General features: G+C 39.0%; 1 protein-coding gene across 1 annotated transcript; it reads left to right on the plus strand.

The window, feature by feature from the left end:
* Positions 1 to 2,887: 2,887 nt before the first annotated feature.
* LOC124788409 (piggyBac transposable element-derived protein 3-like) lies at positions 2,888 to 3,442 on the plus strand. Its single transcript, XM_047255675.1, has one exon. It carries the CDS (start codon positions 2,888 to 2,890, stop codon positions 3,440 to 3,442), a length of 555 nt encoding a protein of 184 aa, XP_047111631.1.
* The last annotated feature ends 10,592 nt before the right edge of the window (positions 3,443 to 14,034 follow it).

Consider the following 14,034-nt stretch of genomic DNA (forward strand, 5'->3'; position numbering starts at 1 on the left):
AGCTACATTATTTACAGTAGTCACTGTCCAAATCACAACCCCTTATTTCAGCCAGTACGTCGACACCAAGGACAACAAACGAAGAGACAAAAAGCAGGTGGAACTGCTACATGTGGTGCCCTTGCAGGTGAGGATTATTGCACGCAGCCACAATAAAACAAGGATTCGCGAACTTTGGAAAGTGAAATGAACAGGGGTTACATGGAAGAGGTGATACAGCCAACCAGCCTTGGGGTTTCATAACGAAGAAGGTGCAGCAGCCAATCAGCAAGCGGGTCTCTATGGAAGCAGCCATTGAGTACAGGAGCAGCCAAGCAGCACACAGGTGAACACAGCTGACTGGAGATAAACAAGACTGCAGCAGCCGTGCAGACGATGGGCCAAGAGGACAACCACAGCAGCAGCAGCAGAGCAGCAGAAGAAGGGTGAATGAGAATACAGTAATTTATAGCAAAAGCTGTTTAGTATTAAGAGAGAAATAATGAGTGACCTTAACGAACAAGACAGTGTGACTGAGGAGAAAGCTGTAGAGGTTAAGTAGTTAAATGAACAGAAGGCTGCAAGTGCAACTGGTTCTGTAGATGCTAGTAGTTATAAATCCGACATGAATGTAACTTTGAAGGATGGGGACAAAAGTCCAATTGTAGATGAAATGACAGAAGCATCATCTACAGTGTATACGGTGAGGTTAGCGGAATGGATGAAAACAGTAATGAAGTGCATGAGATTGTTAAAGGTAAGAAGAAGGAATCTAGTAGCGAAAATCATCAAGGGCAAAAGTTTACGACATATGGAGAAGTGGAAGCAATGTTAAGGCAAATTTTGAGTATTACCAATAGGATGGAAAGTAGTATGAAGAGGTGGGAGAATAGGCTAAACAAAGATTGTGATAATACTAATAAGAAAGTAACACTGAGTAGCAAAGGTGTAGAAGAGAGAGAGAAAATCTGTGATGACAACAGTATGAAGGTGGAGGTTTTTGAGAAACAATGTGCTGAAAATAGGGTTAAACTTGAAAACCACATTGATCAGATTAAAAATGATTCAGAAACTGAGGTAGAAACCAAGTGTACAGTAGTGGTAGAGAAAAAACTGGAAAAAGTAAATGAAATCGTAGATTCAAAATTGTCTGAAATAGAGAAAAAAGTGGAAGAGGTACCCAATCTAGAGCACAGTGTAAGTGAAAGTGTGTCTAATTCTGACTGTAAGTGTAATTATGATAGCAATGACGAATCCGGTAGTGATAAGGATGAGGCGTTTGAATTTATAATTGATAATGATGGCCAGAGAAAGAATAGAGGATGATAATGTTAGGTTTAATGAAGAGTTGAGAGTGGTAATAAGGAAGAGGAACATGCTACTTGTCATTTGACTGTATCTGATAATCATTTTGGTAAGCAGGATGATAGTTTTTCCAGGGAAAAGATTAAGGAAGATTTGTTGTATGGACAAGATCACATGGTAAGCAAAAAGGAAGTGTGTCACCCTATAGTAACAGCAATTGTACAAGGTATTCATGTTAAGTGTTTACTAGACAATGGTACTGACCTCAATCACACAAGCATTTTTTTCATCTATTAACCCTTTCTTTACCAGCGTAGCTTATAAGAAACATCGACTTTCCATACATGTATTTTGCATCAAACCGATTTTAACTACTCTATGCCACTGTTTACTTGAAGCTCCATGCCAGTAGTGACTGTTCCTGACAACAAATGGCAGGAACTAACGCGCGGGAAGAAGGAAACAATTGTTGAGCGTGACTAGTTGTTGCAGTCTTCATTGTGAAGAATTGATGATAAAAAACGCATAAAATACATAAGTTTTGCACTTTCGTTTACAGTGAAATAATTATCATGTGTTGTGACAATCCTTCCTGCATAAGTACATCATACATTTGACTTGCATAATGATTTCTGGATAAGATAAACTGCGAAAAACCTTATGTTGCTTCAAAGCAACAGTGGAATTGACTGGAAATTCTGTAATATAATGCCTCGCTTTACAAATCTATTGATGTAAGTGTTTGAAATTTTGCTTTGCAGGTATAAAATCACAATCCAGATACTTTTTAAATATTGCATCACTATGTCTGGCTTTTTGACTGATGCTGACCTAGAATGTATTACGAATTTACCCGATAATGAGTTCAATGAATACATTGATGTCCCTGATGGGGATATATCAGATGTTGGGAACGAAGATAAAGATGAAACTGTCGAAATTGATGAAAGTTCTCAAGCTATTTCCGAAGCAGCTGTCATGAATTTCATTCATGATGGTGGAAAAGGAGGACGGAGCTGAAATTTCAGCAATTAGAGAGGAGCAAGAGACAGAATATGAATTTCCAAAGGTAGGGATCACTAACAGAGGTAACAATATTGAGAAGGTACATAAGTATAATTACGTATTTTAGACGTCAATATCTTTAAATTTCAGGCTGATGCAGTCAGGAGTGGTGAAGTTATTGATTCTCAGCCAAAATCAGATGTAAGTGACAACAATACAAATGAAGGAGCACCATCTACACGTGAGCAGCAGCAGCAGCAGCAAGTAAAACATAGATGTAAGCGTAGTGATTATAAATCTAGAAAAACTGATTTTGTGGTGCAAGACACAGAATGGAAAGGATCACTTCCACCACGACCAGTACAGGAAATGACACCTTTGCAATATAATAAAATATTTATGAATGATGACGCATTTGAACTCATTGCTGAGCAGTCCAATATCTATGCTTTGCAGAAAGATTCAGTTTCTTTGCAGAAGAGCAAAAATGAAATGGAGCAGTTTGTTGGTTATTTTACTGCACATGGGAATAATCAAAATGCCTTCCATTCATTTATACTGGTCGAATGAGTGTAGGTATTTACCAATAGCTGATGTCATGAGCAGAACTCGCTTCTTCCAGCTACTGCGGTATTTTCATGTTGTCAATAATCAAGACTTGCCTGACGCTAATAGTAATCGTGAGAAACTCTTCAAGATTTGCCTAGTTTTATCTGCATTGCAGTCATCATTGAAGACACTCCCTCCAGAAGAATACCAAGCTGTTGATGAACAGATAATACCATTCAAGGGTAGAAGCGGTTTGAAACAGTACGTAAGAAATAAGCCTCACAACTGGGGCTACAAATCTTTTATGAGAGCTGGTGCTTCAGGCACGATGCATGATTTTCAAATTTATGTTGGCAAAAACACCTGCAGTGATAGAGGATTAGGTTTGTCTGGGGATATTGTTTTGGCATTGACGGAAACATTGCCAGAGAAACAGCATTTCAAAGTGTTTGCTGATAGTTTGTTTTCGTCTATACCATTAGCAATTGCCCTGAAAGAAAGGGGCATTGAATTCTGTGGCACTATCAGGATAGACAGGATGGGAAAATGTCCCTTGAAAACTGAAGTGGAGCTCAGGAAAACTGGATGTGGCTCCTGTGACTGAAGACTGGAGACAACAAACAATGTAGCTTTAGTACACTGGTTTGACAGAAAATGCATAAATTTCGTGTCAACAGATGCTTGTGTTGAGCCCATGGCAACATGTAGACGCTATTCTGCATCTGAAAAGAAATTCATTGATGTACCTAGACCTTACATAGTGGAAAAATACAACAAACATATTGGGGGGGGGGGGGGGGGGCGGGGGGTGCGGACCTTGCTGACATGTTGATAGAACTATACCATATCAACTTGAGGTCACGGAAGTGGTATATGCGCATTGTGTACTAATGTTTGTCTGTAGCAGTTGTAAATGGATGGCTACTCCAACGACATCAAATGGTCCAACGTGGCAAAACCCCAAAGATGTCACTCCTGCAGTTCCAAGGTAATATTGCTGCAGGTCTACTGCTTGTGGGGAAATCAGCTTCCCAAAAGAAGAGAGGAAGGCCAAGTTCTGAAATGTTGACAAGGACTCCTGCAGCAAAAAGAACTGTATGTGCAGCTCCAGTTATGGATGTGCATTTTGATGGGTTTGAACACTTTGCAGATGTGGTAGAGAAGAAAGGTCGATGTAAAGTTTGCATTAAGTCTACTACACAAATTTTTTGCACCAAGTGTAAAGTGCATCTGTGTCTTACAGTAAATAAGAAGTGTTTCCACATCTTTCATGGAATATAATAATTTCATAAGGAGAAGATACAACACACACTGATGTCTGACAAGATACATGAAAGTAAAACAGTAAAAATTTGAAATTTTTGTACTGCAAACATTTCATTAATACAAAGAGTTGAATTTGTTAATTACTCGAAGGAAAATTAGTCATCACCACATTGTCAATAATAAAAATGCTGTGCAGACTTCTAAGCTGTAAAATGTGATGTATAAACAAATATTTTGCTTAAATGAACCTATGTTTATTGAATTTTGTTTCTATGATGTCACTACCTGTTGCCACTAGTAAGCTATCACAGAGTGTGAAACAAGAAGTACTGTTAACTGTGGAATTGGCAGGGCAGCTGTTGGAGTACAATTTGTTGGTGATTCAAAATCTCAGCATTGAAGTAATATTTGAGACTAATTTCTTGTGCAATTAGCAAGTAAGGGGTTCAACATTCTATGTGGGATTCTTTATGTGGCCATAATGCTTACCCCAGATGTCTGTCTCATTTTTCATGTTTCCTGAGGCAATCAAACTCTTTTCCTATCATATCTGTAGTTCACAAGTGAATCAGAATTATTCTATCTTTGACTTTCATATAATTTTGTGCAGTAGAATACCTAGAAAAAGTATCTCCAGAGTGTGTGTGTGTGTGATTTTCTTTGCAACATGTAGCAACCCTGCAGGCTTGCATAGGCACAATATCTTTGACCTTGGCCTATAAGCTTCTTCTAGTCCATGCGGCACATCGATGCAACTGCTCAGTCGCGAGTTGTGCTGTAATAACATGTGTTTGTGTCTCTCATCACGGAAATGGAACCACACGATAATGCGCAACTGTATGCCATTTCTTTTTCAGTTAAATTGGGTGAAAACGTGACGACAACTTACGGTAAGCTTCAGAAGGCTTTTGGAAAGGAGGTTATGACATGAGCTCAAGTTTTTCGTTGGCATAAAATATTTAGTGAAGGCAGAACGAATGTTGAAGACTGCAGCGGACGACCATCAACCTCACGGACAACTTGGCCAGGGTGTGTGAACTCATACAATCTGACTGAAGATTATCCGTGAAAATGATTGCAGAAGAACTGAACATCAATCGAGAAACGGTTCATCTAATAATAACTGAAGATTCTGCATTACGATAATGCACCATCCCATACTGCTCTGTCAGTACAGCAATTTTTAACCTCAAAACAAATTTCAGTACTACCACAGCCACCTTAGTAACCAGATATCACTCCGTGCGACTTTTTTCTATTTCCAAGAGTCAAAACGGTGGTCAAGGGACACCATTTTTAAACAACACTTAGATGTCCAAAAAGCTGTGATGAGGGTCTGGGAGGATATTATGGAAGATGAGCTCAAGAAATGTTACCATCAATGGCAGAAGTGCGGGAAAAAGTGTGTGCAATCAGAAGAGAACTACTTTGAAGGAGACAACACTAAGCTTGACTAAAACGGTAAGCAACATTTCTTTCACATCAGTCTCATTACTTTGTTGCACCTCATATATATGTCTGCTTGTGTCTGTATATGTGCGGATGGATATGTGTGTGTGTGTGTGTGTGTGTGTGTGTGTGTGTGTGTGTTCACCAGTATCAATGTAGGGCTGGGGCCCATGAATGTACATATTTGGAAACATGAATGTACATATTTGGAAACATGAATGTACATATTTGGAAACATTCTAAAACAAAAGCACATGTGCTTTTTAACACAAACTTATGTTTTTTAAATGGACCTCCTATATTTTTTCTTCAGTAATCCATAGCATGACAAAGCACATACACAATGGCGTTCATTGCATTTGTGCATTGTATTCCCATTACATCCCGAGATATTGAGAAGCGAAGTTGACGCTTGAAACACCCGACATGCGCTGCTAGCGCACGTTCTGAGGCTCAGGTGTGAACCCCATGCTGCCCGTAATTGCGATGTGATTGACATGTGTAATCACACCTCCACACTTCTCAAGAGGTCAGAAACAAATAATACGGTCTGCTGCCATCCTGCATTAATGTCGTACATTCCACCAGGTATTTATCCCATAGGCTAGGGGTGATGCGGTTCTGTAACATATCTGTGTACCGCAACGTCAGTCACAAAGTTAACATACACATACACATATGTCTGCTTGTGTCTGTGTATGTGCGGATGGATATGTGTATGTGTGCGCCTTCCCTCTTTCCTGATGAAGCAACCGTTGGTTGCGAAAGCTTGAATTTTGTGTGTATGTTTGTGTGTCTATCAACATTCCAGCGCTTTTGTTTGGTAAGTTACATCATTTTTGTGTGTGTGTGTGTGTGTGTGTGTGTGTGTGTACATATATAACCCATATAAAACCCACATCCTTTCGTCTTTCCCTCTCCTTCCCTCTTTCCTGATGAGGCAACAGTTTGTTGCGAAAGCTTGAATTTTGTGTGTATGTTTGTGTTTGTTTGTGTGTCTGTCGACCTGCGTACACTGTGATGCTTTCTATGTGGGAATGACCAGCAACAAACTGTCCATTCGCATGAATGGACACAGGCAGACAGTGTTTGTTGGTAATGAGGATCACCCTGTGGCTAAACATGCCTTGGTGCACAGCCAGCACATCTTGGCACAGTGTTACACCGTCCGGGTTATCTGGATACTTCCCACCAACACCAACCTATCCGAACTCCGGAGATGGGAACTTGCCCTTCAGTATATCCTCTCTTCTCGTTATCCGCCAGACCTCAATCTCCGCTAATTTAAAGTTGCCGCCACTCATACTTCACCTGTCTTTCAACAACTTCTTTGCCTCTACACTTCCGCCTCGACTGACATCTCTGCTCAAACTCTTGGTCTTTAAATATGTCTGCTTGTGTCTGTATGTGTGGATGGATATGTGTGTGTGTGAGTGTGTATACCTGTCCTTTTTTACCCCTAAGGTAAGTCTTTCCGCTCCCGGGATTGGAATGACTCCTTAGCCTCTCCCTTAAAACCCACATCCTTTCGTCTTTCCCTCTCCTTCCCTCTTTCCTGATGAGGCAACAGTTTGTTGCGAAAGCTTGAATTTTGTGTGTATGTTTGTGTTTGTTTGTGTGTCTGTCGACCTGCCAGCACTTTCATTTGGTAAGTCACATCATCTTTGTTTTTAGATATATTTTTCCTACGTGGAATGTTTCCCTTTATTATAACCATATATATATATATATATATATATATATATATATATATATATATATAGAGGGAAACATTCCACGTGGGAAAAAATATATCTAAAAACAAAGATGATGTGACTTTCCAAACGAAAGGGCTGGCACGTCGATAGACACACAAACACACACACAAAATAAAATTCTAGCTTTTGCAACCAACGGTTGCCTCGTCAGGAAAGAGGGAAGGAGAGGGAAAGACGAAAGGATTTGGGTTTTAAGGGAGAGGGTAAGGAGTCATTCCAATCCCTGGAGTGGAAGGGGAAAAAATGGACAGGTATACACTCGCGGGCGTGCGCACACACACACACACACACACACACACACACACACACACAAATATATATCTTTGTTAATATATATATATATAAAAGGATGGAAGAAAATGAAGTGGTACCATAGTTAAAGGATTTATGTCAAACAAGAAGGTAAGGTAAACAGAAAATGAAAGGTGTCAGCATATGCAGAGGATAAGTACCATCTGAAGTAATCAGCTCATGGTTGCAACAGCAGAGGCAATACGCAGTGAAAACCATCTTGAATACTAGATCTTAATATTAATTGTGGTACAATAGAAGTGTTTGTGCTCAATGCAATCAGTATATGGAGATAACTATCTACCCATGTCATGGTACAGCCTTTTCTAACATCAAGGAATTACAACTTTAAACATAGTTGCCTGGAGTAATATGTGTGGAATGTATCAGCAGGTCTTGTATGTATATCCCCCTTCAGGCTAGAATACAGCGAAACAATAGTTTTTCTGAGTGATAATGTTGTGTGATAAGTAATTAGAGTTAAGTTAGCCTTTGCATAAGGATCTGTTACTGTGGAGTGTTTTTCAGTAGACTCAATTGTGCATTAGATAAGCAGAGCAGATTAGTTAATGAAGCAATAAGGAAATAATAAAATAACGAATAATGTTAGGGTCTTAATGGGCAGTGAGCCTGTCTCTGCAGTAGGGACATTTTTTGAGAATGCACTCCACTAGCTAATGAAGTGAGAAAGATAAGTAAAATAATGGTGCTGACAGATATGATTGAGTAATGAAAAGGATTACTGTACACAAACAAACGTAGTGTAATTGTATTGATGGTCTAATTGTGAGCTAAGCAACATTGGGTACTGTTTATATTGTGCAATCATGACATTGCAGCTGGAAATGAGAACTTAACAGAAAGAGCAACATTTTAGTGAGGTACAAGTAATATAATGCTGCAACACCAGACCTATATGTTATCTGAAAAACTTCTATTTGTATTTTGAGAAATTATGAGCTTGAGGTTGTAATACTGGGATAAAGAAAAGAAAGTTTGCTGATTAACTGATAACTGTGGTGCAAGAATTCTGACAGGTCAACTGTTTGGTAACATTTAGTGATTATGCGAGGATTTATTTTTCTAGTTGAATGAGAGTAGGCCTACTGCTTAGAGCTGAGTAGGGGAGAGTTAGGTTAACTGGACAGGTCAGGTCAACTGGTCCTTGCTTGTAAATTGTATCAGAATCTGTTTTCTGTGTCTTCCAGCAGATGGCTCAAGTAACTACTAAGGTCGAAGATCTTCAGCTACTAGTAACAGTTGAAAGCAATAAACAACTGTTTTGTGTGGCTTTCTTTGTTTCCGAGTGTAACGTTCCCTGGCAAACTCACACTATTAATAAACAAAAATTTAATTGTACCACATACGCTGCTGTGAAGCAATTTGTATATACTGTAATTATTTAACAAAAAATTTATTTAATTTTGTGTAAAAGACATTCGTTATTATTGTAATATTTTCTGTAGTAATATTCTTGATGTATTTATGATTGTAATATTTCTATACTAATAATGTAATTGCGAAATGTGTCAATATCTGCGATAACAAAAATGTAAAATTCAGCCACAGAGGAAAATAATGTTGTAAGATTACAAAGAGATGTTAATGGTCAGCAGTAATATAAAAACCACCACGTAGTGTGTAATCTTTGTCGTCTCCCTGTAGAGCTGAAAGTGAGAGCAAGCTGTGACGTAACATTTTATGAACGGGTAGACTTCTTCTGTCTGTATCTAGATTTAGCAGCCATTAGAGGAGAAATTACAAAATAATGTAAGTTGAATTATTGTTGTGGTCTAAATACATTATAATTTATCAAAAGTGTATATTATTAATGTAAATTAGCTTGCCATGTCATCTATAATATTTCTTTAAAGAATTTTCAGCGTTTTTAGCGGTGTTGCTGGGCTGTGCCGCGACCGAACGATTTGCAGCGGCGGCGCATTTAAAAAATTGTTCCACTAAGAAAAATTAACCAAACCCGTAAATTGGGAGCAGATAAAAATTAGCAGTGAATTAAGAAAATGATTTCTCTTTTACAGCGATCCTGAGACTGACGGAGTTATTTACTAGTTTCACATTTGTGCATTCATAGGCGGATAGTTAACGTTGGAATTTAACAATTTTGGTTCTTTCAAATAACTTAAATGTATAGTGAAGTGTGTTTTATCGATGATAAGTAAACGTCGGCTTGGCAATATTTAACCATTTTCTGCTAATAGAGACAGTCTTGTGTTCCATAGCTAACGCCGGGAAAGAATTCAGTAAATATTTTTAAAAAAAACCCACTGCATTTAGAAAATGTGTGCTGAGGCCGAGTTATATAAAGGATTTAATTCTCAACTAAATATTCTTAATCAGTTAATATGAATTCACATAATTTTAAACGTACTTAATTCTGTGTAAATGAATTTTTATTACCACACGTAAATAAGAGGTCCTACAACAAAGTTCGTACGTACAGATTGAAAGAAAGAGCAAATAACAAAAACAATTTAAAAAAAAGGTAACTATTAATTATTTATTTATTTTTTAATTTCATTAAATTGGCGCCCAGTGTGGGGCTCGAATATGCAGTGGCCACAAAATACCCATGAGATAACTAGGGAATTATTGTAGTCGAACTTTGTTGGAGAACAACTAATATTTTTTCATGTATTGTATGTATTGCCTAACCAATATTGTGTGGTAATACCTGTATATGATTTTTTGCATGAGAACACTATATACCCAGAGGCAAGCTGAAGAAGAGAGCTCATTATATCGAAAAATTAATTACCTACCACAATACCAGGGGGCAGCTGCACCCAAGATATATCACCATAAGGTAAAGCTACAGTGTAGTTGTCCCGTGGGTAGTAAAGTAGCCTCAGTGCGGTGTTCTCGGATCATTAGTGGTGTGCTTGTTGTTAGTGTTTTTTTTTTTTAAATAACAGGACATTTGAGTAGTTAGTCATTGTAGTATATAATAAGTGTGTTTCAATAAATGACCATTTCTTGTGTGATTATGTCAGTGAAACCTGAGTGTTAGGATATTTAGTTCAGATTTTGTTTCTTTTGTTGACTATGGTTAGATTGCGTAGTCAGAAAGATATAAACATGGATAATGAACAACAGTTAGCAAGCAGTGATACCGAGGTAGAAAGTGGGGCACAAAGTAATGTTAGTGGCGTAGTTCAGGAAGTACAATGTGAGAATCTGGGGGCAGAAGGGCAAGAAATGTTGCCACTGCCAGCCAGTGATTCAGTTGAAAGTAGAAATACTGTGCCACCCACAAGCACTAGACACGGACCAGAGGGTGGTGAGGTGTCAGAAGTGCAATCATTAAGAGTTATGTTCGAACGCATGCTCAATTTCCAAGCTACGTTTGTGCATGAACAAGCAGAGCGTGACCAGAGATTGGTAGCTGAATTTGCACGTATGCAAGCAGAACGCGATAGAGAACGTGATACTAAACAAGCAGAGCGTGATCGATGCCAGCATGAGAGAGACTTGCAGTTAATGCAATCTTTGGAAGCCATGCAAAGTGAGATTGTTAGTTTGAGACAAAACTATGAAACCATACCCAAAGCGGTGCAAGAACTGAGCGAAAGAGTAGATAATATCCAAGTGGCTAACGCCAGTATCGTGGGTGAAATCAGTGTACTGGCTAACAGGATGGAACAATTAGAAATTGACACAAGTCAAGTAATTGAGCAGAAAATGTCCGAACAAGTGCATAAAATTGAAAACCAATTTATAAAAAAAATAGACGAGACGGTGCACGCCGCAATTGAAGCCAAAGGCGTGGGCTCCAACGCGGAAGTGCAGGACCTAAAAAAGGTGGTGCACACTGACATTCCGCTGTAGCAGCGGAATGTCAACCGTCGTCTTGCGGAGCTGGAAAACAGCTTGCTGCACGGCGACGCACAGGCGTGTGTTACGCCAGCCAGGTCCAACAATGATAGGCATATAAATACAGCAGTGAAAAATTGCGACTGCGAGACAGAACGGGCAACCAATGTTAGCGAAACAAACAAATGTCACTCCAAAATAGTGATTGAAGAAAGCCTGATTAGAAACCGACAGTTTCAGATCTTTACAACGGAGAAGAAATCTGTTCACCCTGTAGTGTTTATCAAGGGATTTAGAAACATTTTGCCTAGCGTTTGGAGTCATACACAGAAAATACAGTTCGTTATGTCTTACATACAAGGAGATGCTGCATTATGGGCAACCGAAGCAGCTGACAGTTGCGACACATATGAGCAATTTGAAAAGGCATTCTTGGCCAAATATTGGTCAACATGTATTCAGGAGAGATTACGGAAAGAGGTATATAATCCAGAGCCGTATTCTCCAAGATTAGGCAATTTGCGAAAATATTTTGAGAAATATATTAATAAGACCCGTTACTGGGACGAGCAGATTTCATCCCGGGATTTGATCAGACTTTTGAAATCACACTTGCCGATACACGTAAAGGAAAAACTTATACACGTACCGGAGAACGACATGGAACATTTCTTGTCTGTTCTGGACTCAATTGACCTGATTCAGGAGGATGTTAAGGCAGCCTCTGAACAGGCTAGAAGTAATGGAAACGGTTACAGAAATTGTCGAAATAACACGCCTCCACCAAATAATGGAAATGGCAGAGGTAACAATAGGAGACAAGATTATGTACAAAATGGGAATAGAGGTAGAGACCGGAACGGCAATAGTCCGCCGGTGAATAATGACTGGAAAAGGAGGTCAGAGGACTGATATGAAACAGGCCCACCAAGCAATAGTAGGTGGAAACATGCCAAGGGGCCGTGGAACACTAATACCTATAACGATGCAAACCGAACTTGGCCACAGAACCAGAGGCCCAGTCCGGACCGGCAAAACAGTGAAAGATATGACAATAACCGACCGCCACCACAAAATGCGCCAATTGCGCAACCGTGGCGGCCGACGCAACACAACTTACACATAGTGGAGGTCAGCGACACAGAGCAGCCACACCCATCCACCAGTAATAATCCAACAAACTAGATTCAGCCGAGATACTCTCTCCATCGTCGGCTGAGGTTTGGAGTGAGAGCAGCCCGACACAGAACAAAATATCGGGAATCTGTATCCTCAGGTATAATGACGGGGTACAGATGGGACATGAATTAATAACTGAACCACCCACGTGCATAAAGGAACACAAAGACAAAGTACAAGCGATAATAGAGATCAAAATTAACAATAGTGATGTACAAGCAATCGTAGATACAGGTGCTACTGTCAGTGTCATGAGTATGGACTTATTCAGAGTACTGGGGAAAGAAAAATGTATGCTTACTTTTCCTGTAAACAATTGCAAAGTCACTGGAGCCATCAGTGCACAGCGACAAATAATTAAACTCCAAGTGCGGGTAGAGATGTATATAGGGGGAGAAGCCATAGCGTGCTCATTCCTGGTAGTAAAGGGTTTAAAGGTAGCCTGCATTTTGGGTGTAGATTTTTTGAGAGAAAGGGACGCAGTAATCGACCTTTCTCGGGGAAAATTAAGTTTGATGAACGCGGGTAGGAGGATAGAATTGTCCATGCTCAGATCTGAAGAGGTACCTGTGCCTAATTGTAATGCTATTAACATAAAATGTAGGACTCAGTGGATACTACATTTAGACAATCATTCTCTAGGACAAAATCTCTATTATCCAGACGTACAAAGTGATAAATTAAAAGCAAATGTGGACGCACTTGTGAACAAAGTATCACAGTCCGAAAATTTGAACTCAATGCAACAGCAGGATTTGGTACAGTTATTATCTAAATATGCAGATGTATTTTCAGAACGAACACGAATTGTTAACGGATATCAAGGCAATATCGAGGTGAAGCCTCACAAAACCTACTGTCGAGCCTCATACTCCATTCCTTAGTCCAAGAAGGAAATAGTAGTTATCTCTTAGCAGATCCCCACTCAGGAAGAGTACGGGGACTGTACCCGCGTAAGGATGTGAAAATATTCCTACAGTAAATGACTAATAGTCCTATGTGTTATGTGTGTAAAAAAAAAAAAAGGGACACCATTCTTTTGAAAATGAATGAACATTAACGATGTGTGATATGTAGAGATAATGTACTAGTGTAGAAGTATTTAGTTATAAGAATATGATTGATTTTCTCTTTTGTTTATGAATATTTGTGTTATGTCTTCTTTTAATTAGTGTTAGCTTAAACATGCTCTAAATGTCTGCACAGATAACCTGATTAGTGCAATTATTTGTAGTGTTAAATTGTGACAGAGATCAGTCAGGAGGAACATTTTAGTAGTGATTAGTTTGTGTACTGCATAATATTCTATATGTGTGTCAAACTTGAAATATTTCTTGGTACAATCTTTTCTATTATATACATATATTTATATATGTGTAGCTGTCAGATTGACAGATTCGAACCCAGAATAATATCAATAATA

The sequence above is a fragment of the Schistocerca piceifrons genome, chromosome 3 (assembly GCF_021461385.2).
Source record: "Schistocerca piceifrons isolate TAMUIC-IGC-003096 chromosome 3, iqSchPice1.1, whole genome shotgun sequence".
NCBI classification, from domain to species: Eukaryota; Metazoa; Arthropoda; class Insecta; order Orthoptera; family Acrididae; genus Schistocerca; species Schistocerca piceifrons.

Bases quoted from the DNA above. Each gene is read 5' to 3' on its own strand.
- LOC124788409 (XM_047255675.1), top strand. From the start codon at position 2,888: ATGAGCAGAACTCGCTTCTTCCAGCTACTGCGGTATTTTCATGTTGTC.